Source organism: Aspergillus neoniger, assembly GCF_003184625.1.
Source record: "Aspergillus neoniger CBS 115656 unplaced genomic scaffold BO87scaffold_96, whole genome shotgun sequence".
Lineage (NCBI taxonomy): Eukaryota > Fungi > Ascomycota > Eurotiomycetes > Eurotiales > Aspergillaceae > Aspergillus > Aspergillus neoniger.
Window position 1 is genome coordinate 1 of NW_020291224.1, and position 27,259 is coordinate 27,259.

At 47.2% G+C, this 27,259-nt stretch overlaps 12 protein-coding genes across 12 annotated transcripts; 5 read left to right on the top strand and 7 right to left on the bottom strand.

Annotated features, from left to right (window-relative positions):
* Nucleotides 1-3,587: 3,587 nt before the first annotated feature.
* Nucleotides 3,588-4,879, bottom strand: BO87DRAFT_420566 (ALDH-like protein; the record flags this gene model as incomplete). Its single annotated transcript, XM_025627015.1, has 5 exons — nucleotides 4,551-4,879; nucleotides 4,435-4,481; nucleotides 4,097-4,378; nucleotides 3,969-3,987; nucleotides 3,588-3,611 (listed from the first exon to the last, which is right to left on the bottom strand). The coding sequence occupies exons 1-5, from the start codon at nucleotides 4,866-4,868 to the stop codon at nucleotides 3,588-3,590; spliced, it is 690 nt and encodes a 229-aa protein (XP_025473624.1). The 5' UTR covers nucleotides 4,869-4,879.
* A 2,307-nt stretch (nucleotides 4,880-7,186) lies between these two features.
* BO87DRAFT_464007 (catalase) lies at nucleotides 7,187-9,180 on the top strand. The gene is made up of 7 exons (XM_025629285.1): nucleotides 7,187-7,300; nucleotides 7,362-7,491; nucleotides 7,566-7,800; nucleotides 7,852-7,944; nucleotides 8,010-8,429; nucleotides 8,497-8,581; nucleotides 8,642-9,180. The coding sequence occupies exons 1-7, from the start codon at nucleotides 7,270-7,272 to the stop codon at nucleotides 9,118-9,120; spliced, it is 1,473 nt and encodes a 490-aa protein (XP_025473625.1). The 5' UTR covers nucleotides 7,187-7,269; the 3' UTR covers nucleotides 9,121-9,180.
* A 142-nt stretch (nucleotides 9,181-9,322) lies between these two features.
* BO87DRAFT_322901 (uncharacterized protein) lies at nucleotides 9,323-10,868 on the top strand (the record flags this gene model as incomplete). The annotated part of the gene is made up of 6 exons (XM_025620001.1): nucleotides 9,323-9,472; nucleotides 9,530-9,830; nucleotides 9,891-10,334; nucleotides 10,387-10,493; nucleotides 10,547-10,643; nucleotides 10,699-10,868. The coding sequence occupies 6 exons, from the start codon at nucleotides 9,323-9,325 to the stop codon at nucleotides 10,866-10,868; spliced, it is 1,269 nt and encodes a 422-aa protein (XP_025473626.1).
* Nucleotides 10,869-11,814: 946 nt separating this feature from the next.
* On the top strand, nucleotides 11,815-12,352 carry BO87DRAFT_402483 (uncharacterized protein; the record flags this gene model as incomplete). The annotated part of the gene is made up of 2 exons (XM_025625691.1): nucleotides 11,815-11,849; nucleotides 11,881-12,352. The coding sequence occupies 2 exons, from the start codon at nucleotides 11,815-11,817 to the stop codon at nucleotides 12,350-12,352; spliced, it is 507 nt and encodes a 168-aa protein (XP_025473627.1).
* A 176-nt stretch (nucleotides 12,353-12,528) lies between these two features.
* BO87DRAFT_243118 (uncharacterized protein) lies at nucleotides 12,529-14,551 on the bottom strand. The gene has a single exon (XM_025618852.1). It carries the CDS (start codon nucleotides 14,342-14,344, stop codon nucleotides 12,704-12,706), a length of 1,641 nt encoding a protein of 546 aa, XP_025473628.1. The 5' UTR covers nucleotides 14,345-14,551; the 3' UTR covers nucleotides 12,529-12,703.
* A 625-nt stretch (nucleotides 14,552-15,176) lies between these two features.
* On the top strand, nucleotides 15,177-16,034 carry BO87DRAFT_371559 (uncharacterized protein). The gene is made up of 3 exons (XM_025622077.1): nucleotides 15,177-15,496; nucleotides 15,560-15,664; nucleotides 15,737-16,034. The coding sequence occupies exons 1-3, from the start codon at nucleotides 15,220-15,222 to the stop codon at nucleotides 15,895-15,897; spliced, it is 543 nt and encodes a 180-aa protein (XP_025473629.1). The 5' UTR covers nucleotides 15,177-15,219; the 3' UTR covers nucleotides 15,898-16,034.
* Nucleotides 16,035-16,130: 96 nt separating this feature from the next.
* och4 (putative alpha-1,6-mannosyltransferase subunit (Hoc1)) lies at nucleotides 16,131-17,054 on the bottom strand (the record flags this gene model as incomplete). Its single annotated transcript, XM_025629286.1, has 1 exon — nucleotides 16,131-17,054. One exon carries the CDS (start codon nucleotides 17,052-17,054, stop codon nucleotides 16,131-16,133), a length of 924 nt encoding a protein of 307 aa, XP_025473630.1.
* An 847-nt stretch (nucleotides 17,055-17,901) lies between these two features.
* BO87DRAFT_243176 (uncharacterized protein) lies at nucleotides 17,902-18,426 on the bottom strand. The gene has a single exon (XM_025618853.1). The coding sequence runs from the start codon at nucleotides 18,292-18,294 to the stop codon at nucleotides 17,965-17,967; it is 330 nt and encodes a 109-aa protein (XP_025473631.1). The 5' UTR covers nucleotides 18,295-18,426; the 3' UTR covers nucleotides 17,902-17,964.
* On the bottom strand, nucleotides 18,066-20,726 carry BO87DRAFT_371564 (putative amino acid transporter). The gene is made up of 9 exons (XM_025622078.1): nucleotides 20,172-20,726; nucleotides 20,020-20,092; nucleotides 19,624-19,955; nucleotides 19,414-19,557; nucleotides 19,137-19,351; nucleotides 18,880-19,077; nucleotides 18,786-18,813; nucleotides 18,605-18,720; nucleotides 18,066-18,544 (listed from the first exon to the last, which is right to left on the bottom strand). The coding sequence occupies exons 1-9, from the start codon at nucleotides 20,353-20,355 to the stop codon at nucleotides 18,455-18,457; spliced, it is 1,380 nt and encodes a 459-aa protein (XP_025473632.1). The 5' UTR covers nucleotides 20,356-20,726; the 3' UTR covers nucleotides 18,066-18,454.
* Nucleotides 20,727-22,543: 1,817 nt separating this feature from the next.
* Nucleotides 22,544-22,873, top strand: BO87DRAFT_381517 (uncharacterized protein). Its single transcript, XM_025624550.1, has one exon. The coding sequence runs from the start codon at nucleotides 22,576-22,578 to the stop codon at nucleotides 22,738-22,740; it is 165 nt and encodes a 54-aa protein (XP_025473633.1). The 5' UTR covers nucleotides 22,544-22,575; the 3' UTR covers nucleotides 22,741-22,873.
* A 42-nt stretch (nucleotides 22,874-22,915) lies between these two features.
* BO87DRAFT_402488 (uncharacterized protein) lies at nucleotides 22,916-23,726 on the bottom strand (the record flags this gene model as incomplete). The annotated part of the gene is made up of 4 exons (XM_025625692.1): nucleotides 22,916-22,962; nucleotides 23,014-23,194; nucleotides 23,265-23,400; nucleotides 23,620-23,726. The coding sequence occupies 4 exons, from the start codon at nucleotides 23,724-23,726 to the stop codon at nucleotides 22,916-22,918; spliced, it is 471 nt and encodes a 156-aa protein (XP_025473634.1).
* A 1,693-nt stretch (nucleotides 23,727-25,419) lies between these two features.
* Nucleotides 25,420-26,619, bottom strand: BO87DRAFT_381518 (uncharacterized protein). Its single transcript, XM_025624551.1, has one exon. The coding sequence runs from the start codon at nucleotides 26,591-26,593 to the stop codon at nucleotides 25,712-25,714; it is 882 nt and encodes a 293-aa protein (XP_025473635.1). The 5' UTR covers nucleotides 26,594-26,619; the 3' UTR covers nucleotides 25,420-25,711.
* Nucleotides 26,620-27,259: the final 640 nt, after the last annotated feature.

Here is a 27,259-nt window from a genome sequence, read left to right on the forward strand (position 1 = left end):
CTTTAGATAGGAAGTGAATGAATTCAACTTGCTTGCTTGCTTGCTTCAGCTAGGGGATGAAAGACCTTATTTATCATTTTCAGTGAATGATTCTAGATCAGAGTCATGAATCATCAGTTTGATCATTAGACAAAGAAAGCGGGGTAAGCAAGTGGGGTAAGGAACAGTGAATAAAGAATCAAATAGTCGAATAATCAGAATGATGTCAATAATACAAGACTTCATGTAAAAAGTGATTCATCTTTATGTTATCCATCTTAGCTGGGATTCCCATAGAATTTATATGGGATTCTCAGCTGAGTTGGGTAGTTAAGAGATGATTGCTTTAGTTAGTAAGGATTCCTGATTTCCAGCCAACAGATAAAGACTACAGAGTCTCTGTATAAATATTTTAATAGATTTATATAGAGTAAGAACTTATATAACAGACAGATAATTCTAGTAAATATTAATTCCAGGAAGATATAACTACAAAGTATCTATTTAAAGTATATAATAAAAAAACTATCCAAGACTACAAACAAGAGCTTTTATTTACTTATATATATAATAAATATCTTATTATTCCAAGGTCTGTACAGAGAATAACTATATATAAATATTTTATTAACTGAGATCTTTCTCCAGATAATAATTATATAATATCTATTATATAATTACACCTAAGATTATATAATAATAGAAGAATAATATATAGTAAAGTTATAACTTATATATAATTCTTAGACCAGATCATATCTGATCTGTAGATAATTATTTAAAGCTAGATCTGTATAATATCTAAATTTATACAGCTATTAATATATATTCTTACTATATTATCTAGATTTATATTAGCATTGATACTTGTATATCAGTTAATATTATATAGTAGTATCTTAATACTGTATATAAACAAAAGATTATTTATAATAAGATTTATTCAGACTATAGATCAGAGATATCTTTACTTACTAAAGCCTATTACTATCTTTAAAAAATATATAAGCTAGAGATTAAGATAATATAGTATTATATCTTTAAATCCAGTATTATAAATCAGAGAATTAAGTCTTAATAAATATAACTAAATAAATCATTACTTTTTTAATATTATATATATACAGACAGACTAATCCTTAATTACTTTTATACTAACTAATATAGAACTTCTTCAAGACCTTAATTAAAGTAAGAGACTTCTTTAAAAATATAATTCCAGATTAGATTACTTTATACACAGTCTATATATCTATTTTTTAAATATAGATCTTATTATATATATATATCTGGAACTAACACAGCATCTGAAAATAATAAGAGAAATTATATATTATCTCTAGTCAGCTATTCATAAATTATTATTATCCAGAATATATAATTAACTATAATCTTCTTATACATAAAAAGTCTTTCTAATAGCTAAGAAACTTTATATAAGACTAGAATATAGCTGAGTATCTACCTGCAGAGACTTTGGAATAATATCAGAGAATTTTACTAGAACTAGACTTTAATTCTGAAAAGCTATTATTAATATATCCAGACAAAGCAAAAGTCTCTTTTTATATAATCTACCTTGGCTTACGGAAGCAGGTAATAATATATATAAAATCAGGTACTAAGTCTGATTTAATATTATCTAAAGCACTAACCAGGGCCTTTAATTAGATTAAATAATAAGGATTAGAGTAGTTATCTATGATAATTATATACTTTTTATTTATTATTCTTTTTACTTCACTGCTTATTTAAAGTCTTAAGATCCTGTTTTTTCCTATATAAAACAAGAATTAATATCTTTTATATAAGATATTACTCGTACAAGGCATTTATTATATAAAATAGCTCTTTTCTAGACTATCTATTATTCTATTATTAGCTAATCTTATCCTGCTTATTATTAACAGTATCTAACTTACTAGATAATCAATCCTGTATCTAGATAAACTACTTATATTAATCTTATTATATTATCTGAGCCATAATCTTTATAATCTATATAATCTGACTTATATATATAGATTATCTTTTCTTCAGATATTAATCCTCATACAGTACTATTTAGAGAAGAGAATATTTACTAGAATACTCTTATACAGAAGAAAATTTCAAAGAAACTAGCTAATATTAAGATTATTATCCATTTCTACCTGTATAACATACAGGAAGAAGAATCTGAGGATAATATTCTAGTTATTATATATATTTTATTAAGTTTAACTTCTTATTCTTACTTCTTATATAATACTAATATAATTATTCTATAGAGCAGATACAGAATTATATTAATAATATTATACTTTATAATCTTAATAACTTTCTGAATAATCTATTCTTTTTTATAGCCGGATATATATATATACAGAGCCCTAATAATTAATTCTATTTATTAACAAAGATTATACAGAAATAACCAGTCTTTCTATCTCCAATAGCCAGAGATAATATAAAGATTATAAATTTTATAAAGAAATAGTTCTTATACAGTCATGGATTATACCAGGTTTATATAATTATTCAGTACTATATAATATCTTTATCTACTATAGATAAAGCAGAGAAGACTAGAATTAAGAAAAAAAAGAAGATTAAAAAAAAGATTATTAAGAAGAAGAAGTCAGTTATATAAGAGAAATCAATTATATAAGATAATCAGGATAAGCTTGATACTCTGGATACTGAGATAAAAATAGTAGATACTTTTTTAAAATATTAATTATTTCTAAGTCCCTCTCCATTCTATTATATAAGAAGAAAGTATATAATTAGAAAGAATAATAAGAATTAAATAACTGAGTATAAGTTATTAAGTCTCTAAACATATATTACTATACTAGATAAATTGATATTTAGTCTGTATAGTAGAATTTATAGTATTAAGATCTTTATATATAAGAAATTAAATTAGTAATTATATTATTTATTTAAAAAAAATCTTTCTTACTTTTATCTTTACTAATATATTTAATATATCTATTACTATTAATATTATTAATACTATTATTATCACTACCTACCATATCTGTATATATACTAGATAATTATAATCAGATAACTGAACTTTATTTTCTACTTATTCTATCTAAATATTATACAGGACAGAGCTGACTTTAAAATATATCTATATAGTAATACTAATAATAATAACAGTCTGCATCCTGGAAATAGTTATATTAGTGTTTCTCTTCTTCTCTCTAATTAAATTAATTATTATCTGCCTGTTAAAGCTCTTTCTGAGCTAGTCTAGTACTGGAATTCATTATATAAAAAACTCCCAATCAGCTGTAATTCTATGATCCCTGCTAGGGATCTAGATTAATTATACCTATATATATATATTATTATAAACAGAAAAGTATTTATTTAATCAGAAATATATTTTATTAAATTCTATCACAGCTAGATTTATATTTATTAAATTATAATACACTGTCCTAGCTATATTAATATTCTTCTAATATAATCTCAGAGAAGTTATCCGCCAGCTCTATATACTAGATATTATAATAATATAGAAAATATCTTTCTAGAATATTATTATTTACTAGATATATTCAACAGAGTATATACTAACTGTAAATAGCCTGATATTAATAGCAGTTACTCTATCTGAGATTCAGAATAAAATACTGTATAAAAAAGTTAGCTTTTTATACTTATTATCAGTAGAAAATTACCTGTACTGGAAGTCTTTTATACAAATCCTATTATCCTGGAATAGAGAGAGGGAGAAAAGAAAGAAGAAAAGAAAAAAAAAATAAAATAATATTTATACCAGCATCTTCTGGTCATTATCAGAATCCTCTAATTAAGAAGAAGAATCCGGATATCCAGGAGGTGCTAGTTATTATTATTATTAATAATAATCCCATCATTATCAATAACTAGATATATATAATTTTAATTATTTCCTTAATCTATTAACATGCACCTATACTCCAGTTATACAGAATACCTGTATATAATACTCTGAACAAGACTTATACCTTTTCATAGTGCTCAGGACTAGTAACCATATAAATAGCAAAGCCAAGCAAGTCATCTAATCATGTACATACAGCTTCATTTAAGTAGATATATTAGATAAGCTACGCGATCCAATCAGACTTCCTACTCATTCTGCCGGCAGTAAACACCAAAAATTGCATTTGCCCGATGGCCGCTATTGCCCGCCGTAGTCTCTGTGCCCACCGCCATCGCCGCGATCGCCTGAACGCCGCCAAGCAGATGAATTTCATCGGCTCCAGCCAGATGCATCGCGACCACCGTGGCATGGGGAATCTGGCCGGCAATTGGGGGAGTACAGCCAACCACATAAGGCACACCAGCCACCTTGGCCGTCAGAATCGTCATGTGGGCGGATGCTAGCAGCGGGTAGCGTCCTCCGGGGATGTACCTGGTGTCATCGATTAAGTATGGGGTTCAACAATTAGAAGTTGGGTTATTCCGTACGCTCCAACGCTGTTGATGGGAAGGTTTTTCTGGCCCAGGTGCACTCCCTTGAACTGGTCAGTAGTGCCTTCACAGGCACATGTTCCATTTAATTTTCACAAGCTGGATGGGCTTACCGGCTGGATCTCATACTCAAAATCGCGAATAGAGTCTCGCTGGGCCTGCGCAAAGGCACGAACGTTCTTCTGCACCTCCTTGATGTCGGCAATCGTTTGGGGCGAACAGGCCGCCAGGGCAGCATCTATATCATTTTGGGAGAGTTTGAACGAGGCTGGCGACCAGCAGTCAAATTTCTCCGAGTACTTGCGGACTGCTGCATCTCCATTGGCACGGACGTCGTCAATTACCCCCTTTACAACGCTACTCACGTCCACTTGAGGTGTCGCAGCTGAGTTCGGGGGTTGTGACTTGCTTTTCAAGTATCGGACCGTCATGTTGAAGTCCTATTTACTATTTGATCAAGGTAATCAGAAATATGGGGAGAGACCTACAACTACCATCGGACAATGGCTTGCTTATATGATGAAGAGCTACGGTAAGTAATGTTCATACAACTCTATCGGCTCCACTCGGCGGTCCGCAACAGCCCTCGGAAGTCGGCCAGAAGTCCGAGTATAGGTCAGTGCATTACCATCACAAACTAAGCAATTGACGAAAGGGTGTGATATGAGGAGGAGTAAGGCCGTCGGACTCAGCCGGAGGGTCTGGTAATTCATGGAATGGCACATGCTTCCGAATTCCTTTTGCGTTTGGTGATACTCTCACAGATAGTCCGTCACAGAATCCGCGTTCTACAGGCTTCTTCCACCGCGATCTATGTTTGCGGACTACTAACCCATATCGTCTATCAAGAAGTCTGTCGCTCCTTCCCCACTCATAAGGGCATAGATCGCCCCTCTTGGTGATCCTTGTTCCCGTCCCCGTGGGGTGGGGCCGAGGTCCTTCGGCACAGAAGGTACAGCCTTCACCATATGAGGCGGAACATCAACCCGACATCATTGTGAAGGTTGCTGAACACGATTCCTATGTGTTACATCCATTTTGGATAATGGGAGGGAAAAGCGCTATCTTCAATTCACGTCACATGATCTTTAACGTTGAAGTAGGTAATGTTGCATCATCTACATTTAGCCTGTTGATGCCAATGATGATCCTTTGCGACAAGACCTCCTATGATGCGACTTGGCTGTGACATTTGACACGGGCATATGTGCATCTCTATCGTACATATTACCGGATGAAGCCGTTCTGCTTGTTTAGTGATTTTCCTGTTTCAGATAATTTATGCCAAGGGTGTGACATACAAACATCCTCATTTCATTGACTTCAAGCTTCTGTGAAGTTGGGTGAGGGAAATTACGCAAGTATACGACTCAAAGTACCGCTCTATCTCAGCATCAAATGGTGCTCATCAACAGTTTCACAGTGACTCCATAGAGACGCCAACTTGCATGGCGTGGCAGATATTTTTTAGAGAAGATGAATTAATCTGCTACCATAGCCTAACCTTGGCATACCCCACAATCTAGCCCAGTTACATGATTTCATGGGTTACAGAAGCATGATCGGCATTCCCCAAATGTGTCAGGTACGGGTCTCTTTCGACCTGTCGTAAATCCCGGGGTAACACCTTTCTCCCTGTACACGAGACCTTCGCATCGTCTTTTAAATTGCATCGTCATACTGGCCATAACCACAATTTCTCATTGATCTTACTAGGGTGCTCTAGCCGGCATCATGCTGCTAAGCTTGCCAGAAAAGGCAGGCTAGGCGGCTTTTGAGAAGGCCTCGGCCTTACCCAGGGCTCACACACCGCTGATCCTTCCATGACTTTGTGACCATGTCCAATGTCTTAAAGCTGATATAGAGAAGACCGTTGCCGGTCACTCTCTCTGCTATTCTGACATCGCCCGATGCCCGATATTATAGCGCATGGATCTGAGTTATGCCTTTTGCCCTAAATCTTAAAATTTGCTCGAAGAGGAACAGATACTGATGAACAATGAGCTGTCTCCGCAATATGTGAAGCGAATGTGGCCGGTAATTGCAACCAATCGCAGTACTTCTGCTGCAACTATAAGCCTATCATGAACTCGTGAGATAGTGAACATACATGTTGAACTCTGCTTTATAAACTTCAGGGGCTGTCCGCATGCAGACTACTGAGTTCGGTGGATACTACTAGTAATCGTTACCTATCATATAAGAGATATGATACGAATATCTCAAATGACATTAAGCTGTCTGGCTTGTCCACTGTATCTCGAATGCCTTATCTTCCCGTTTCCCTATCTTCCGCTGATTATTTCTCGGCAGTTCCTCGGATGGGAGCCGGGCACGTGCATGATGACTGTCATGTGACTACAGAAGAGGCTCTGGCTCACCGACCAATCGGAAGGGCGGGAAAGCAAACTTACGCAAAAGAAACCCCTCACGGGCCGACGAACCCCTCACCCCTCATGAGGGGACAAGCCCTAAACTGGTTAAACTTGGCCCGAGTTATCTAATTTATACTGTTAGCAGTTAGATCTGGCCCAGCGGGTGTCGAGCTGTCACCAACCGTCGGGTCCTAGATACGGCCTCATCCACTTTTGGCGCTAAAGGGCGGCCGGGAGGGAAAATTTTTATCTTGGGGGCTTTTCAGCGTCAGGATGTTTCTTTTTATTTCTGTCTTCAGTGACCCTTTTCTTCCTCTTCTCGTGTGCACCGTAAACCCCATCCCTCAGAGCCGGCTCTGTGGACATCTTCTTTGACCCCCTTTGGATCCTCCTCGCGGATAGCTTTACTAGCGCATCCTCCCTTATTCCCGGAAACTTTAATCTCACGTCCATCATCATGTCCAAGCCCGTCTACACCCTTGCCGAGGGTAGGTGACACGTATCCTTTCTCTGATCTGTCCAATGTCTCCTCTAACAATGTGCCTCCAGGTCAACCCCTGCCCAACCCCTCCGTCAGCACCACCCTGCCGACCTTTGGCGGCGGTGCCATCACCACCTTGGGTGATACCTTGCTGATCGAGACGTTGACCCATTTCAACCGGGAGCGGATTCCGGAGAGGTACGGCCGCCCTTCCGGCTGACCCACCGCTCATCGGCACTTTCGTCCACTAACCTCGTCAATTCATTCAACAGAGTTGTTCACGCCAAGGGTAATGGTGCCTGGGGTGAATTCCGCGTCACCAAGGACATCTCCCACCTCACCCACGCCAAGTTCCTCAACGGAGTTGGCAAGACCACCAAGGTGCTTTTCCGCGCCAGTACCACCGGTGGTGAGAAGGGTAGCGCAGATACCGTGCGTGATGTGCACGGCTTCTCCGTCAAGTTCTTCACCGAGGAGGGCAACCACGACATTGTCGGCAACCATGTGGTAAGTTGACTTGTTTCTCGTGGACCTATGACATCGTCTCACCTGTAGTAGCCCGTCTTCTTCGTTCGTGACCCCGTTCGCTTCCCCTCCCTGAACCGGAGTCACAAGAGGCACCCTACCACCGGTCTTCCCGACATGAACATGGTAAGTTCAACCTCTTTAGACCACCATCCTGATTTGTCGACCTTGCCGATTAACTGGGTATCTAGTACTGGGATTTCCACAGCAACCAGCCTGAGAGTGTCCACACCCTGATGCACGTCTTCGGCTCCCGCGGTCTGCCCCAGTCCGCACGCCGCATGACCGGCTTCGGTATTCACACCTTCAAGCTGGTGGGTCACGACGGCAAATTCCGCTACTGCAAGTTCCACTTCAGACCTGTGCTGGGCTCCCACAACTTCACCCCCGAGGAGGCCACTCGCATGGCTGGTGTCAACCCCGACTTCCACAACGAGGACCTCTTCCAGGCCATCCTGCGCGGTGACTACCCCAAGTGGAAGTTCTACATCCAGGTGATGGAGCCCGAGCAGGCTGAGACCTACGGCCGCGCCGTCTTTGATATCACCAAGGTGTGGCCGCACAAGGACTTCCCTCTGATCGAGGTCGGCGAGATGACTCTGAACCGCAACGTAAGTAGTGATCTGAGCACAGTCCTACTTTTCTATTAGTGCCGCCGTGCTAATGATGGCCGATCAGCCCGAGAACTTCTTCGCCGAGATCGAGCAGGCCGCTTTCTCGCCCTCCAACCTGGTGCCGGGTATCGCCGTGACCCCTGATCCTAGTAAGCTTTCTCCTTTCAAATTGTGTGATGTAGATGATGAGTGGAACTAATCCTCTGTAGTGCTCCAAGCGCGTATGTTCGCCTACCCCGATGCCCAGCGCTACCGTCTGGGAGTCAACTACACGCAGCTGCCGCCCAACCGGGCCATCTGCCCCGTGTATGCGCCCTACGAGCGTGACGGTCTGGCCACCATGGGCCGCAACTACGGTGGCGACCCGAACTACATCAAGAGCACCCTGACCCCTGGCGTGTTCAGCCAGTCGGTGCAGGAGGTGCGCCACCACGAGTGGCTGCGCTCCGGCGCGGTTCTGGGTCTCAACGAGATCCCCGTTGACGACGAGGACTTTGTGCAGCCCCGTGCCTTGTGGAACAACGTGTTCGATGAGGCGGAGCGCAGCCTCTGGGTAAACAACGTGGCGGAAGCCTTGGAGGGAGTGGTGCCGGAGATCCAGAAGGCCACGATTGCCATGTTCAGCCGGGTGGAGCCACAGATCGGCCATAGATTGGAGGCTAAGCTGAAGAGCTCTTCCCGGTTGTGAATGGACAGCGGGAGCTTATAGACCATAGATACATAACGATAGACGATAGACAATATAGAGAGTGGTTCAAACAAGAGATGGTCCCTGAAATGTCAACTTGGTGGGGGGGGTATCATGGTCCCGTGACCTCACCCCGCATAACCCCGCCAGTTACCCTTTGCGATCTGACCTGGATCAACAGCTTACTACAGATCACTCAGCCATGGCGGTGCAAAGTCTACTAGATTCTAACCGATATAATGCCAGCCTAATGGACAATTCTTCTCAACTCCCGGAACCGTCGATATGGTCCGATCGGGCCGTGCAGGAAGCATGCTTGATGCGCTACTTTGTTGAAGAGCTGGCCCCATGGGTAAGGTCTACTATCGCAATCCTCAGCAAAAGCAGCCCCTGAGTTTGTTGGATGCAGTTCACTTCCTGCGATGCTGGTAAACATTTTGCCCTTGTAATGCCCGATCGCGCGGTCCAGTGTCCAGCCTTGCTCTACGCTGTCTACTCGGCAGCTGCACGACACCTCGGCCGCTGGCAATCCACAGGGACCCGCCCGGTCGCCTTTGCGGGGAGACATCTCCCCAATCTTGGGGATGGAATGGCCCTCAATTACCAGTCTCTCTGCATTTCCCATCTGATGTCAGCAGATGACACGGAAATTCATAACGTGGACCTCCTGGCCGCGTCCGTCATCCTGCGTTTCTACGAGGAATTCGACGGTTAGTCGGCTCGTTCACCTGCCTTTCTATGTCTAAATTGCTAACAAGCATGAGCCACAGCGGCCCTGGCTGGCGTTGACGGGAAAACCCATCTGCATGGCACCCAAGTGTTCCTCAACGCTCAGGGCCACGCTGCATTGCGCTGTGGTGGACTCCAACTGGCGGCCTTTTGGGTTGGCATCCGACAAGAGTTTCACAAGGCTTTTCTCGAACAGCGTGTCGCCGAGCTCGATCTGAGCTGCTGTGACGGGTCTGTCTATCGACAGTTGGATTCTACAGACGATCCTACCTGGGCGAATCGAGTGGTGCTGCACTGTGTCGATGTGCTCCGGTATTGCTATGGCGAGGAAGGTCAGATTCGGTCGCAATATGAGGAACTGTGTGCCTACAACCGGCAATGGCAAGCTCTGACTCCGCCTACCTTCGATCCCTTGTATTGTCGACCCCCAAACACTGACAAGGGGGAGATATTTCCTGTTCTGTGGTATTTGGATGACTGCATCGGTGAGGGGTTGACTTCAAAGGTCAGAAATATCGACACTGACGACGCTTACAGTCACAGGTATTCAACACTGGCACCTTGCCCGTCTTCTCCTGGCCGTATTCGACCCTACAGTGCCCCGCCTTGGGCCTGGACGCAAGGCAGCCATCGCACGAAGAGAGGTATTGCATGTACAATTCCGTTGGTAGTCGAGCCTGATCGCTAACTGCGATAGGCCGAGGTCAAGCACCATGTGTTAAGTCTTTGTGGGATAGCCATCTCTAACAAAACCGCTCCAGCACTCGTTTCCGCCTGCATGGGAGTATCCATGTGTATGCTGTCTTTTCTTCATGGTAAAGAAATTCTCTTACTGACTAATGATTCTAGGTGGCGATCGCATGACCGATAGACGGGAGCAAGAGGCCCTGTTCGATATCTTGCTCAAGACCGAGCAGATCCATGGACTAACTACCACCCATGCACAGAATTCTCTCCGGGCGGCCTGGGAATGGGATACTACAGTCTTGCAAGTGCCACTCTCTAATCCCAACATCTGACAGGGTTCTTCGTGCCGGGAATTGCTCTTGTTTCCCAGAAACGCACCGATGGTTGCGTCGTCACAATTGGGTGATTGTAAACTGTAAATCAGCTATGTTGCACCTCTTGAAACCTTAAGAGCCTCTACTTAACCCAAAAACCCTACACCGGTGTGCAGGATAGCTTCAGGTCAACACCACGGTACTGCGCCGATGATCTGCTGTCAATATTGTCTCGGTGGCCTTGCGAGACTTTCCGTCGATGTGATCGCTATTATTTTGGCCATATCACCCCACGAAGCCATCGGTTTAACGCCGCATAGCATTTCTTTCAAGCGCTCTGCGAGCATGTGAGACTCGGGTCTGAAGTTCAAAGTGTACTAGGTTTAAACCTTCCAGTCCACCATCGTAGTCACATTGTCAACAGAACAGCCCCAACCTGCCTCTCCAACTCAGCCATTCCCAGTCCTGCACGAGCATTAGCCAGTACATATAGCTCTTTAACTTTAACTTGGCCTTTATACTTCGCCTACGATAGTCTCGTTACACTATGGCACAAACCTCTGCCCAAAGAATCAATGGCAGGTAACCTGCGCATCGTCCACGGTCTTCCAGACAATGGTGTGACGATTACGACACACTGTCCATGTTCGCAGCAGGGTGCAGAAGGTTTAACTTGCTATATAAGCATGTGCTTATCACACGGCCCACATACCCCTGGGTGTGTGCCTTCAGACGCTCTTGTACTTCAGCAGCTATACTGCAACCTGCATCTACACCTAATCATCATCATGTGTAGTTTCTTAGCCTGGGCCTTGACTGTCCTTACGACCACGGCACTCTTCAAGCAGGTCTACGGTTACCCAGCCCTCCAGCCGAGTCTACTGCAACCACCGGTCACTCCTGCCCTGGCTCATCTTACGCCACTGCCACCTGACGATGTGGAATACACCCTCGCGGATGAGAAATGGCCAGCCACCAGCAGCCTAGGCATCCACTACGGTGAATGCTACTATATCGAAGATGTCAATAGCGGCAAGACACTCGGCTCAGACGGCGGCGTATACAGTTACTACAAGTTCGGAAGCGCACGACGAACCTTCCAAGTTTGGAACACACGGTTATTCCCAAACCCCGCCGATGCAGATTGGAACTATGCAGTGCGCGATGGAGGCAAGTTCTTCCTCTGGGATCCGCAGGGCAGTCCCCAGACGAATGGGGGCAGTTGGGTAGCCACCAATCTAGGCGGCTACACCTATCCTGGCTTCGGCGGGTACTGGTACTATTTGCAGTTCAAGGGACATCGGGCGCATAAGCGGCCTCAGGGAGGAACTGCTGTGACGTTAGGGATTGCTCAGGTTGAGCCTCCGTCTCCGTTGCCAGATTATCGCGGTCTCAAGGTCTCGGGTGATTATATCTGGAATGAGGACAACGAGGATACTATCGATGTTATCTTCGTGTCGACAGGTTGCCATGATGATGATAACGATGCCGTCGATGTGTAAACGGAGGCAATGACGGGGCCTTCCAGCAAGTGAATTGTGTGGCGTGTATGGTTGCACCCGAAGGAACAAGACTGGCTCTCTGCAGCTCCCATAATCATGTTGCCCTGAAAAGTTTGCTCCGCCGAAGGAAAGTTCACTGCCAGAAAGCCAAAATTGATTTCCGAAAGATACGTGCCAGATTTCCCATCGCCTGTAACGATGCCCATCAACAATCCGAAAGTTTGAGAGAATCCAGCCCAGTCTAGATCCAGCCTAGTCAAATATAGATATTATGAAGGTGATACATTTTCCAAATTACTCGTGAACATCGTCATCAACTCGCTCGGTCATCATCTTCACTCGTCGAACTCATCATCCATGTAATGGTCCCCCTGTGCCTGCATCGCCTGCATGAGCATCGCCTGGAATATGCTGTTCATCAGTCATATCGTAGGGGTCATCATCAGAGTAGTCGTCGAGGTCGGAGTTGCCAGCGATATTTTGCGGACAGTCCGGATAAGGAAGGATGGTTAAATCGACGGACGTATCCTTGAACAGGTTCTTGATAGTAGTACAACACTGCTCCGGTGTCTCGCCAAATGGGATCTGCTGACCCGGGAGTTTGACGGGGTCGGTGATGTCCACGGCGAGCATCTTGACGCTCTTGAGTGCGGGAAGGCGTCCCTGGCGACGCTCCTGGGCCAGATGCTCGGCCAAACCACGGACCGAAATGTTACAGTCTTCGACAGTGAGCTCTTCGAGTGTGGAAGGAAACTGGGGCTGCGGCGGCAGGAAAGCTTGTTGGATGGTCAGTCGCCGGAGCACGGAGAAGTCGCGCAGCGAGCCGATCTTCGCCTGGCGGGCCACATAATCCTGGATGTTCTCTCGCTCCCAGGGTTCGCGGTTCCAGGTCATTGTCAAGCCTTCTAGGGTGTCCTTGTGGGGTAGGAGCGCGGCGCTTAGTTCGGGGGCGGTGGGTTCGCGAACGGGGCGGAGGTTATGAGGCTGGTCCTCGGGGTCCGTGGTAAAGTTGTCGTAAGTGAAGGAGGTCACTGTGCGGCATGCGCGGAGTAACTTGGTGACAGAGGGGGCATCGATATGGCAGAGGTGTAGGCCGATCCGGCTCATGGTCAGAGACTGTGGAGTCCAGCAGGCGGGGAACAAGTCGTCACTGAGGTGGGCTTCTTCAATATCTATCGAGCGTAACTGGAGCCGACTAATCATCTCCTCATAAAAAGCGAGCGGGTAGCCCTTGAGGAGGTCGTCGCCCTCGAACCACAGGTCCTCAAGTTTCGACAGTATGGCAGGATGGCGCTTCCAAGCTTGTTCGAGTGGCTTCATGGCAAAGTAACCTCCCGCCAATGTCAACATGCGGAGGTTTGGGGCTTTCAGGATAAGCAAGACGACCATAAGACTGTAGTCGAACTCCTCTTCCTTCAAGACAGTCATCCAGTCGCGCTCGTCCTCCTTGTCCAAGCGGAGATCACGTATGGATGAGGTAAAGAGCTTTCGGTCGTTGGCGGTTAGAGGCTGCGGGCTTTTATGAAAGACATGATGATCGTGGTCCGGAAGAACGGAGAGGCTGCGGATATGTTCGCCAAGGCTGGGACGGCGGAGGACGGCACGAGTGATGGAAACGAAGTTTCGCAGATCGCCAGGGAAGCCAGACAAGTCAACATGCTCGAACAGCAGGGGCTGGGCGAGTCCGCGGAACAAGTGGCACACCCGACACAGATTGTACAAATCGATGATTTCCTGGGTCTGTGCGCTCACTCCCTTGCCATTGTTCCCCGGAATCTCCTCATCAGTCTCATCAGTCTCATCATCTTCATCCTCGGCGACCCAAGGAGGGCGTGGGAACAGTCTATCGGCAGGGGGTTGTTGAGATTTGGTCTTGGCGCTTTCATCGGGAGACTTGGTGGTCTGATCCTGTGGGTTGGAAGGATTGCTATGGGCAACGGAGGAGAAAATCTGCAGAAGCAGCTCCCGGGGGAGGTCTTGAATGTGAACCATGGTGTTCAAGAATGGTTACTAGGAAAGTGAGGTAACGGGACCAGCAGCACCTAAGGCCGCCGAAACAATAGAGAAGGATAGGAAGGACATTCGAGATGGAAGCATTGGCACCATATCAGAGCAGAGGAAAGCCAGCCTAGTACCTATACGGAGTACCTGAGCTGCCAACTAGAAAGACGGTGAAAGTTGAAGATCAAGAAACGCGTCGCGTAGGAGATTAATTGATTGATCAACTCGTTATTTTGGGATTAATTGACTTCGTGACACGTGGGTCACGGGATTGGCAGAAACTCCCCACCGCTCTGGTGCCTTGGTGCCTCATCGCCTGATTGTTGTACTCCGTCACTATACTAAGTAGTAGTTTACTACTAGTTATGGTCACTGTTCTTAATACATCTGGAGTATGTCGGTAATTTCTCGCGACAATGGCAAATAGCAAGTAGGGAAGGGGAAACCAAAACCGAGACCCTAAACAAACTTTTTGACACTTTAGAACTCCACTCGTTGCAGGAAGGGCTCGCTAGGACCAACATATATATTCGACAGCACTACTTTCTGTATCCGCACAGAGTTCAATTCGGCAACAACGATACCCCGACAGCTGGGCTCACTAAGGCACTCAGTGATATGACTGGAGTATTTCTGATCTAACATAACATGTAAGACAATCAAAATGTCATATAACTAGTAGTACCTGATCATCCAGAACAAAACCCCGGTTCATGACGTCATCACGTGTCCTGCCCCCGCCCTGCTTTGGTCTATCTACACCCTCATCCATCCCCTATAAAGTCTGTCACTGGTCATTATCCCTCTCTGTACTCCGATACTAGTAGTGACACTTTGTCTATGATTACCCCTTTCTCAATTTCACCATGCCCGACTTTTACCCTGCTCTTCGCAATCGCCGCAACAACGAGCTCGCCCGTCTGGCGGAGGAGCATCTGCAGCATGACCTGCGCTCTGAAGACCGCGACGCTCTCACCACAGCCACACAAAAGGTCGCCTGGTGGACGACAATTGGCTCAGCCGTTGGTCTCGGACTCGGTCTCTATGCTGCTTTCCGTCTAAGAAGTTCACGCAAGGCCTTCTTCGAGGTTTTTCGCGCCCGCGAAAAGCCTACTCACGTTGTCTTTGCCGGCGGACGTTCTGGTATTCACTAATTCCAGTGCTCCTTCTACTAGACTGCTGTATACTGACATTGTTGCAAAACAGAGCCTATCCCAGATATCACTCCCCTGCTGAAACCCACCACCCTGGGTGATTTCACCACCTATTTCTTTGCTAGCGCGGGAGGGTTCTTCTTAGGCGGCGAACTTGGTAGGTTTCTGCATCTGAACGATCTCAATATCCTATTTAGAGGGCTTCTACTAAGTAATCACCCCACTGTAGGTTTCTTGGGAGGAGCTTGGAGTGGAAGTCGCTGCATCACGGCGGATCCCGATCGAAGGCAGAGAATCGAGACGGCCTTCCGAAAATTCCGGGCGGAGGTACTGCGCAAGGAGGCGGACGAACTTGATCGAGGGCTAGATGTATCCGATCAGATGTTTTGATCGAGTGACATCGTGAGATGGGAGGAATAAAAAAGGATACGCTTTCTTGTCCACGAATTTTGAGGAAGGCGACCCTACGACGGCTTGCCACCACTAATATGACCCGCTATCAGTTGATATGACGAGCGAGACGATTGTATAACTACGAATGTAATCGAAGTACTCTCAAACCAATATAATCATTGAATCCACCGGGGTTTCATTTTCTTTTCTTTGTTTATGACCTGCAGCAGTTAACAAACCCCCGGCCACAGCCAGCGAAGCCATTCTCGAGCACACGTCTTCCAGCTTCCCGAGAAATAATGCTTAACCAGAACATCTGGTGCAGTCTGATCTTCGCCCTGGAGGACAGCAAGGGATCGTCGCGGAAGAATGATCACGTCGCGAACGCGAACCACCTCGTGAAGATCGCGGAGCTGCTGAACCTGCTCATCATCGCACTGTAGATATCCCAGCACCGCATCTGTCCACGCACTGGGACCGGTCCAGCTCATCACGTCGATGTCCGCACCAGCCTCTGCAGTCTGAGTGGAGATATAGTGGGCTGTGCGGTCAACAATGGACTGCAACACGTCAAGAAAGATGGGGTGACCAGGAACGGATGCCATGGTCCACTGAACAAATTGCGGAGATCGAGGCAGGCCAGTTGTGGCGGCATCGCCCTCCAGGCCCACAATCACAGCGGGTGGTTCATCAACACCATCTTTGACTGCACCCATGACTGGCCACGGCAACGGGTGGAGAAGGTGGACATCGAGGTCATTGTAAATCCCACCCCGCCCGAATAAGATCAAGTAGCGGCAAAAGTCGGATTTAAGGATAGGAGCGGGTAGGGCTTGGAATGTGGCTGCGTATGACCCAGTATCATCGAGTTCCTGCGCAAGTTCGTAGCAGGAAGACTCCCTCCAGTACTCGACTTTCCATCCTGATTGGAGCCACGAGGTGCTATGTCTATCCGGATAGAAGCTGGAACCGCGGGATCCTGGTGTCGAGATGAAGAGTTGGTGGACTGTCTGGGGAATGGCAACCTTGAGAGGGTTGATCGTGCCAGGGTCTTGCTGTAGAAGCGCCTGGGACTGTAATTGTGTGAGGTAAAATGCAGCGAGCAGGCCTAGCAGGAAGATTGCCTGGATAATCAACAGGCAGCGACGCCGCATTGGCGGGGGTGGAAATGCTTGCTATAACGTTGGACCAGTAACCACGCCTTTGTCAATCAGCACATCGGCGAGACATTGCCTGACAAGTGGAGGAAAAGCTTCCATGACCAATTCTCTTGGGTTGGACCATGGGGACTATTTAGAGTCTTGAACAGTTCTTCCTCAGTGGAACAGCGACCCACCCGGCATGTTGCGGAAGGGATGCACTTGGTCTGCGCGCATATGAGAGAGAGCGAGCGAGAGAGAGAGACGTAGGTGAGGGTTGGCGTGGGGATGAGTTAAATCTGTGCATGTAGTCTGCGGAGGGTTGTTCTGTCGCTTATGCTGAAGCTGCAGGTTGATTCTATTTCATCAAAGTACAATGACACCTTGCTGTTTTGAACTCGAACCCATCTTCAAGGTGAGTGTGTATCTCTGTCAGCTTCTACCCTGAATGCTCTCTCACATGCACGATGTTCCGGGTAACCAACACACTAACGAAATAGCTCCCCACTCGGCTTCGGCACCAATTCACTCCTCCAATCCGCCATCACCATTGCCCCTGCCCAGACTTACTAGTGCCCCAAATATGTCCCTGAACCCTCCACTAACAAAACTGCCCGTCAGGCAGACGAATTAGGGTTGTGGCCGGCGCCGACAATGCTTTCAGGACCAGCCAGTCGGAGCAGCACCGAAGGACGCCTGCTGCTACGAGGATCAGGTGGGAGATCAGCCATTGTGGTGTATTAGCGGCTATTCATCGGATGCGGCTGGACTGGTGGCGTGCTAGGTACCGCTAAGATGAAGCCTAAAACAAGGTCGTTGGAAACAGGAGAATCCGAACAAGTCTGGACAAATTGCGGAACCTGCAAGGTAGTACTTCATAGTAACATCAGCCCTAGTGCCCAACAACGCTTCATCGTGAATAAGTTTATATTTCTAGATGTATCAAAGACTCGCGCGCTGTTTTCTTTAAACCCAAATGCAAGAACCAAATTTTCGCGACGCGATGCAATGCACCGCAGAGAATCTCTGCATCCATTTCCACCCAGCAGTAGCCACCCACCGAGTGGACCAACCAGGATAGAGTAGTAGTCATAGTCGTAGTAGTAATAATGGCAGCAATAGTATATACATTCCGTACACAAGGGGGAGGGAAATAACATGCAATGAACAGACAGGTAGTAGGTACGAGTAGATGCCGGCTAGAGGAGAAAACCAAACCATAGACGCAAAACAAAATCATGACATGAAAAACCATTCCTCAGAACTCATCGAAAATGACCCATCAAACACCAATTCCAACACCGCAAAGTTGAATACCCCAGAACAGCCCAGCTCGATCTGGGAGATTAGCAGAGAGGGAGGCGAGGGGGATCCCGTGAAGAATCCGCCGGGTCCCGGAAGGACTCAACCCACCCTTAGGTGGAGGCGTTGTTGGCGCACGTCCAGCTAGCAGAGGAAGAGCTGTCGTGGATGGCCTTGCCAGAGACGTAAAGACCCAATCCGCACTGGTCTTGTTAGTATCAATGTACAATTGTAGAACGAGAATAGATAAGTTGACAACATACAATAGCGCAGGCAATGGCAAAGATGACGAGATTGACAATGGTCAGGAAAATCTTTCTGGGCGAGGCAGTATACTGTCCACGGTTCATGACCAACCAGAACATGGCAGGGAGTCCGTCTGAAATGAAACGATAAGCCTGGGGTTCCACAGAAAAGGCGGAAAGGGTGAGAAGGGGAACTTACAACTGAACCAACTACCGAAGAGAGAACTCTGCAATCACAACTCCCGTTAGTGACAACACATTTACCGCACGTCTCAGGGGCTAGGATAGCATACGATCAAACTCAACAAATCATTGAATACGGGGATCGACTCGGCAATGATCCAAGCAATCACCCACACGCCCAGTGCAATGGCGACCCAGGATCCGACAGCCGAAAGACTGTTGGTGTGCATCTGGGGAGAGCCGCGCCAGACGCGGACGTAGATATACTTGGACGCGACATGACCGAACACAACTCCGGCAATGATCACCTACCACGGAGAGTATATTAGTATGCAAAATGGAAACGAAATATGGAGGAGACACTCACGGTAGGAATGGCAAGGCCGTAGGCAACCTTGCTCATCAGCGGACCGGCAGAGGACAGAGCCGGGGAATCAACATCCGGACCGGCGTAGCGGTAAATGACCATGGCGGTGACGATGTACATGGTCGTATCGGTGACCTGCAGCATAGCCAGCGACTTGGGGAAGTCGCGAGGATCCTCCATTTCCGAGGCAAATCCGAAGAAGGCCACGTGAGCAACTGCAGAGCAAGGATTAGGAAGGACGCTCCGAGAAAAGAGAACAACATGCACAAGGACATACTGAAGGCGAAGACGATGTTGGTCACTGATAGGAAAGCGGTCGAGAAGCTAGGATGGGTGGTGATGTCAACCTGAACATGATCAGGTGCTTGCACGGCGATGGCCACCATGGTGACGATCGTGGCAATGGTGATACTGGTACAAGCTGTTGAAAAGGTCATCAGTCTCGGTCTGAGAACCAAGCAGCAAAGAGGGGGTGGGCTGGACATACAGGCAAGAGACATCCAATACACCTTGCCCATGGTACGAGGCAGGGCACCGATGAAGCTGACGATCAAACCGACAACACCGAAGACGATGGTGCAGGTGCCGTGACCAGTGATGGTGTTGAACAGCACGGTGAAAGTGAGAATGTGACTTGACATCAAAAAGATGCAGAACAGCAATTGGCCAAAGAATAGGATTTCGCGGCCAATGCGGCCAAAGAGAATTTCTCCCGCATCACCCATGCTGTGGACTTGGGGATAGCGCAGCTTGAACTGGCCGATGACATAGCCAGTGTACCAGGAAATGCCAGACAAACCCAAGATGAGGAAGATGGAGCTGAATGAGGCATATTAGCGAGGGTACGGAATAGAATGAAAGTTGACAAAGTGGAAGCACTCACGGGACAATTCCGAGAGTCGCCACGGCCGATGGCAGGGACAGAATTCCCAGGGAGATATTCTCCGCGATCATCACTATCACGATTCAGCTCAGACGGTGTTCCTTTACTCTTGATGGAGGTTGTGCTTGGGGAGAAGCTCCGAGGAACCTTACATATACCGCAGTGCCACCATTTCATGACACGGTACTTGACCTCACCACACTCCTCATTGCCAAAAGGGTCATTTTCCGGGGAGGATTCATGGGCGGAGATCTTCTTCTCGGCCAGATCATCAGCCATGATGTCGGAGTCGTGGTGGACGGCGAGAGCCTCAGGATCCCGGGTAGTGGGAGCCATGGCGAAAAGAAGAAGGGAGCGGAGCGGAGAGGTGGTTGTAAGTTGTCAAGCGGAAAGAAGATAGAGGCGCTACACTAAGAGAAGGAAAGGAAAAGGAAAAGGAGAGAGGAGAGAGAAACAGGAGCAAGACAGAGAGGAAGGGAAAGGGAAAAGAAAGAGAGGGAAAAAAAAAAGATAGAAAGTTTGATGGTAGCGGAGGGCTGCAGACAGACACACCGGGGGAGGGCTATACGTATTATGGGCGGGCTGACGGGGTGTGGAGGATGGGCTGGCCTTTGCTTGACTAGTAGACTAAATAGCAAAGTAGCAGTAGAGTGCACCGTAGTATCTAGCACGTAGCACGTAGTTATCTACCGTTGGTTATTATTAAGAAGCTGCGGGTTTAGGCTTTTTCTGCATTTCGCTCAGATTGTGGGGGGGGGAAAGGAAAAGAAAAAACGAGGATGAAGTTTCGCCCGTGGCCACAGCGCGGTGGAGCCATCCCCGAGCCCGATAATCAATCTCCTTACGTTAAAGGCAGACTAAGTCTGTCTGTCCGGTGGTTCAGTTGGGAAGGCAGAGCGAATCACACTGGAGAAGTCGGGCTGGATTTCCCCCAGAGTACCACCCGCTGGGTTGATCACTCCAACGGAAACTCGTTACCTGGAGAAATCCATGACGGTGAACTGTTTGACGTGAGGTGACGGTCGCAACATCGAAGCGGATAGAGTTTGGGGCACCCCAGGCGTTTCCTGATCAATCATCCATCATCTCCAAATGCTAATACGTACTTTATAATTATTAGACTGCTAATTAGACTACCAGGCTAACTAATGCTGCGGTTATGCATGTGCCATGGGTAGGTAGGTCCTGGTGTAATATCTGATTGCGGTAAGAACTCTGAAAAAAAAAGTATGCTTTCAACCAAGATGCCCCCGTTGCTGGTGGATTCTACGTAGCCCGGTGTACCTGATGGTAATAGTGTGTATATTTTCAGGCTGGTTATCTCCTGTTGCTCTTTCGAGAACTACGGTGTGCACCAATTATGAATCATTATCCATCGTAATAATGACAACCGAAGAGGTACCATGTATAATAATCATGATAATGAAGAGGAGGAAAAATAACAAGAAAAGCGAGGGTAAAAGAAGCAAATTGACGAAAACGGACAAAAAGGCGAAAACAATTTGAAATGAGAAAAGAATTTATTAGTAGTGAGGAAAATGAGAGAGGGGCCCATGGATGTTTCTGATTGGCTCCGAGAACCAAGCTAACTGAAAAGGGTTGTTCACTAGTTCAAATCAGGACATGCAGACGCTGGCTGCTGAGTCAGGATCTGGGCGATGAAGGGGCAATGGTTCCAAATAATTATTGTCCATCATGGATTGAATATATGAACAACCGAAGCGAAGGGAGGTTTTCATTGTTTTTGGTTTACATATCCGCTTGGTTAATGATTTGACTCAAAAATGAGCCTCGATCTGACAGGAATCTGGACAAGGGCTCTTAACCTTCACCGGACCATTGATTTCAGCTACGTTCTTTTCCTTGGTGTACCGAACCCAACGTAACCACTATACAACTAACAACATGGAATAAATAAGTGTTTAATGAACTGTTGCATTGGCGTTCCTTTTCTTTTTTTTTTCTCCTTGGCCCCTCTATCCTACCACGTGGAACCATGCTAGTCTGTAGGGTTAGGGCCAGGGCGCTGGTAATTCTGGGGAAATGATGGCGATATGACCAAACTAGGTGATAATAATTTTTTCATAATTATTATCGCCGGCTTTTACACGGGATGGTTGATAATGCCCTTTTGATATACTGATAAGGGAAAAGGTGTGAGTGAGTATATGTTGGAAGGTTTGGTCGTTGATCCGGTTCCTGGCCGGTTAGCCGGACCCTTCATTTCCTTAACCCACGAGTACTCGTGATCTAACTGGATAGATAGCCGGTAGACAGGAGTACTAGTACTACCTTACTCCATACTGCCTACCTCTCAAATTTCCAGCTCCCCCTTCCCGCCTTCTAGAACAAGTGTGTTAGGGCTTGGCTATGGTTATCCCCGGAACCAAACAGTAAGCAAGGCAAGAAGCGAAGAGGAGAAGCAAGAGAGAGACCGAGAAAACGATCGATCAAGACACACCAGCCAGCTCGGGATTCCGGGGATTAGGCGGACTCGCCAGTTAGCTCGTGCCGCTTCCCCATTTCTCCGATGTTCCATGATACAATTGGATCAGAATGTCACACTCCTCCCCCCATTTGTTTCCTTCTTCCCCATACTTTTTACGACTAAGTACTAATCCCGATGTGTTTCCTCATGGTCAACCTCAACCCGAACCAACCACCGGAAAGGAACCCGGCCCGGCTCCGGTACCACTGCCGGTGGATCTGTCTTGGCCCTAAACCGGAGTATGAGTAAGTATGTATCTTGATAGTCGATAGATACTGTATCTCTCTCCACTCTCCAGATACGTCCCTTCTATGTACTACTAACTGTTGAATATAATCGCACTTTCTATCTTCCTATCAAGTCTGCTTACCCACTGTGGATGATCAAATAGAAATTCCCACTTTTTCATCAGGCAGCTCTGCCGACCATCCAAGGCCAAGGCTGGGGTACAAAGTCTACACTCCACATACATAGTTAGGCAACTACCGGCTACAAAATCTTATTACTCACAGTGAGGCTATGCCACGACATTCCGATGGTGTCTTCAGTGGCAACAGCTATATCCCTCTTTTCTTTGGCCAGTGTAGAGCTCTCTCCCCGACGCACCCGGGGGTTCATCCAGGCCCACTCCGTCCCCCGCGCCCGTGTGAACTCATCCCCAGGCTGAAGCCTCGCTCGCTCGCTCATCTGCCTGGTCCGCCGATGTAACAGGTGGCCACAGGATCAGCCATTGAGATCCGTGTCGGATGTCCTGCACATGAAGGTCGCCTCCCGGTCGCGTATGGCCGCCATTCTCCCGAGGTGAAACCTGCATTGGCCGTGAGCCAGCGGCACCCATGGAAGCTGCGTGTCCCACGTTCGGCTCGTCCCTCTTTATCCCGTCGCGGAGGGTCCTTGTACCTTGTTGTTACAGATGGACGATGGTTCTTCCATCAATGATCGTCGTCGCTGAGGCCGGGGGTGAGTAGCTCGCGGAAAGATGGGAGGGGGTCAAGAAAGGAAAACTGCGAGTGATCAGCCACGATGAACCGATGTGAAACCGCCGTCCCCATCCTTGCGTCGGCCGATTCGCACCTACTTACTAGGTGGACTACTAGATAGTTGCCACCAACCAGGCTGTGGAAGGGGCCCCCTCGGTGACCTTCCGGGGCAGGTCACCCGGCTCAGAGGTCCATTCGATTTCTGCTGACCGTCGTGATCTACCCCCAGCCTCTGCCATCGACTGACTGGAGGGTCTTTGTGGACTAACTGGACATTCATCCATCGGGACACACAATCAACAAGGATGAAATTCGGTTATCTACCAGTCAGCTCCAATAGTGAAGTGGCAGCAGGGGGTTGCCTCACTTTGTGTGTAGGATATGGTGATCGACTCCGATGATGTCGGTTTCCCCCGGTCGCCTCTCCTCCTTCCCTTCACATTTCGCCGCTTTAGCCCCCGGGAAATGGCCCTGAGCAGTTGTTATCCCTTTGAACGTGTTGAATGAAATCATTGAGTATACCGGATCTCACATCATGATCGATGGATGCTGCCTGGTTGTCGATGAAACCGTCAGGAAGCCACGGCGAAAGTCTTTCGTCGAAGTAGGGCACATTGTCACGAAGGGATGGATATGATTCCCGTTCTGACAAAAGAAACAGCTGTCGGAGATGGAGTTATCGAGCTCGTGCTAACGCAAAAATATCAACTAGCCAGAACGCTGCCGTATGATGGCGCTGTCACAGAATTCCAGCCCCTCTTCCAGAAAATCCGTCTTTATCCATCCTCATCTGTCCGCGGCCCAATCCTAGTCAGAGACACATACGAGGACGACCTGAAAAGCCTCCTTGGCCTCAGTGCTGCTGACCGTTGCCCCTTTTCGGTAGACGGCTGATCGATCCATCGTCACTCACGGGCAAGTCAAAGCACCTACGAGTGTCCACGGGGCAATAGCACAAACGCCCTCAGTATCAGCCAAACCTTGTCGGCACGGGAAACTGCTTCCCCGGGGTCACACAGCTGGTTCTTCATACCAATGGCCCCTCGCCCTCTTGCCGTTCGGTGAGACCCGGAATACCAGTTACGAGGGTGGCGTCCCCCATCCCTATTTCGCCGAAAGATCAACAACACGCTTGTTTTCCTTCGGATGAAACCTCCCAACCGTGTCGTCTAGATCATCATAGGCTGGACCTCGTGGCGTCCCTGACGGTGTCGTGTACGGACCCGTAGCAGACCGGACGACCACAAGACCACCCCCTGATTCAGATGATAGTAACTTTGGAGCAAAAGCATGGTGCCCTCCCCTATCTTCGGAGGAATCGATGAGCGGATATCCAAGAGAATAACTATCCGATGCCAAGGAGGTGGCTGACTGGTCCTAGATGTGTTTTCCGTCATCAACCCCGGGCGCTGGACCGGAAGCAGCGTTGCCGATGGCTAATTCACAACCGGACTATTGCAAGAGGCTGACACAGAAGCCAATGAACCCTCCCCAAACACGGGTCGTGGGACTTGAAACGGACTTTGGACTGGCGAGAGAGGTCCAGGCAGGGAGAAAAGAGAAAAAAGAAAAAAGAAAAAGAAAAGAGCACGGGCCTTGTATCCAATAAGTTCCTGCCCCACAAGAGAAGATGCAATACAGTAGGTTGAGGTGGCTGCACTACACGGAGAGTAGCGGAATACGGAGAGTTCCAGCTTACACGGAATTAACTTGATAGGACCTTTTAGATGTCGGAAATAACAACCGACAGACACCGGCTTGATGGTATTGATACTGTCTGCAGCAGGCATGGGACTTGTGTACCGCTCGTGAATTCAGCAATCAATATGCCGATCAAGGAACGAGCCCATGCCGGCGAAAAAAATCGCGAGGTTGATAGCAATTTGGTATCGTATGCCATCCTAGTGAAGCAATCAAATTCACTATAAATCAGCAAATAGTACAACAATACCAAAAGTACATCTGCACACAGACACACATACACAGACACACAGATACACGAACGGCCCCTAAGCTTAAAATGAGCAGCTCTCGGTAATGAGTAAATTAAAATTATCACATAACAATCACGAGGAGCGGCGATACAATAGTAATTGGAAACCAAAACCTACACAATACCCGAAAAAAAGAAAGAAAGAAAAAACCAGAAATCAGACACATGGAGAGCTGGCTCTTGTTACGGATGGATTGGATGAGTGGAAGACCAACAGCCAATGTATATCATTCAGTCCCGCCAGAAGGTCTTCCTTAGCCGCGGCGTCAGATGCTCCAGAGTGGGGATCTTCTGCTTCTCCTCTCTTTTTTCCTTGGAGTCGTTGTCGGCATCGGGTGCGTTGGATACCTGAGACTCAGAGGGGGTCTCGGAGACCACAGACTTGGAATCGGGTTTGGAATCCGTTTTTGCCTTCTTATTTCTGGACTTCGTCGTCTTGCTGGACTTCGTCTTTCGGGACATCGCCTTGGACTTGGTACAGGTCTTCTCCGGGATTATCTCGCCCACCACTTCCGCCGGGAACATTTGGTAAGGCGAGCGCTTCGCAAATTGACCAAACGATTGCATGTCGGCATAGGCGAGTCCCGGGCGAGCAACAATGAGGCTGCAACCCCCCTGGGCAGGTGCAAAGCCTCGAATGCGGCGATCGTTGATGAAGTGATAATAGTGCGAGGTCATGCGGTCATCCTCGTAGTCAAAGACCGGCAGCTCGGGTAGGCGAGTTATCACAGAGTTGCCGTAGATCCCACCCTCGGTGTAGAGGACTGTCTTAACTGCTTGTTCAAGGAGGTCCTGAAGCGCGTCGTTGCGTTCTGCTATCACAGCCTCATCTTCCAAGGGGCGAAGAAGAAGTTGGAAGACCCTGCGCCCAAGAAGTTCATCTCTAAAAGCAGTTATTAATGTCTTACGGCGGGCAAAATTGCTCCGGGCAAGTTCCGTGTCATGAGGCACGCCGACGAAGGGGCCGTTCGCATTGGACTCCGATATGACCAATGATTTCAAGCATGCTGCACCAAAGCCGGTTGCTGCACGTAGTCTATCATACAGATGCCGAAACCGTCGAGGGAACTGAGGATCACCTTCGACGTCGGTAGAATCGATCCTGCCATCCATGAACCAAAAGGGAGATTCGATAAATGTTGCGAAGATGAATTGATAAAGCATTGCTTGGAGTAGAACACCACACAGATTCCCGCGAACTGCCGGCGGAGATAAAGCTCTGATACTATCCCAGTCGTCCTGAACGCACTGGCCCTGGAGGCTGGCAATGATGTCCTGCTTTTCGTCTTTCGAGAGATGCTGGTCCTTTTTTTCTTGGCTCCACTGCCAAGTCCAGCTCATCACGGTGATGTGCAGTTTGTTGAACATGTCATGCATGACACTGGGATAACCTCGCCTGTATGAAGGTTGGTCTTGCATGTCGTACAACTGGCTCAAGACGTCATGGAATTCTTCCCGTGTGCAGAAATAGGAGGCAAGGCCGTAGATGTGGGTCGAGGCTGGGTCGTTGGGAGTCTCGTCGCCTGATGTGCTGGAAGCCTCATCATCTGGGTCGGAGGACTCGTCGTCGTCCCTAACATGCTTGAGTATCTTACTATTACGTGTGGTGACCATGGCTGTGCGAGAGGAGAAACAGAAATCGGAGAAGCTAATCGATAGGAATAAGATAGAAAAACGAAAACCGAAAATAAAATAAAATAAAATAAAATAAAATAAAATAAAATAAAATAAAATAAAATAAAATAAAATAAAATAAAATAAAATAAAATAAAATAAAAT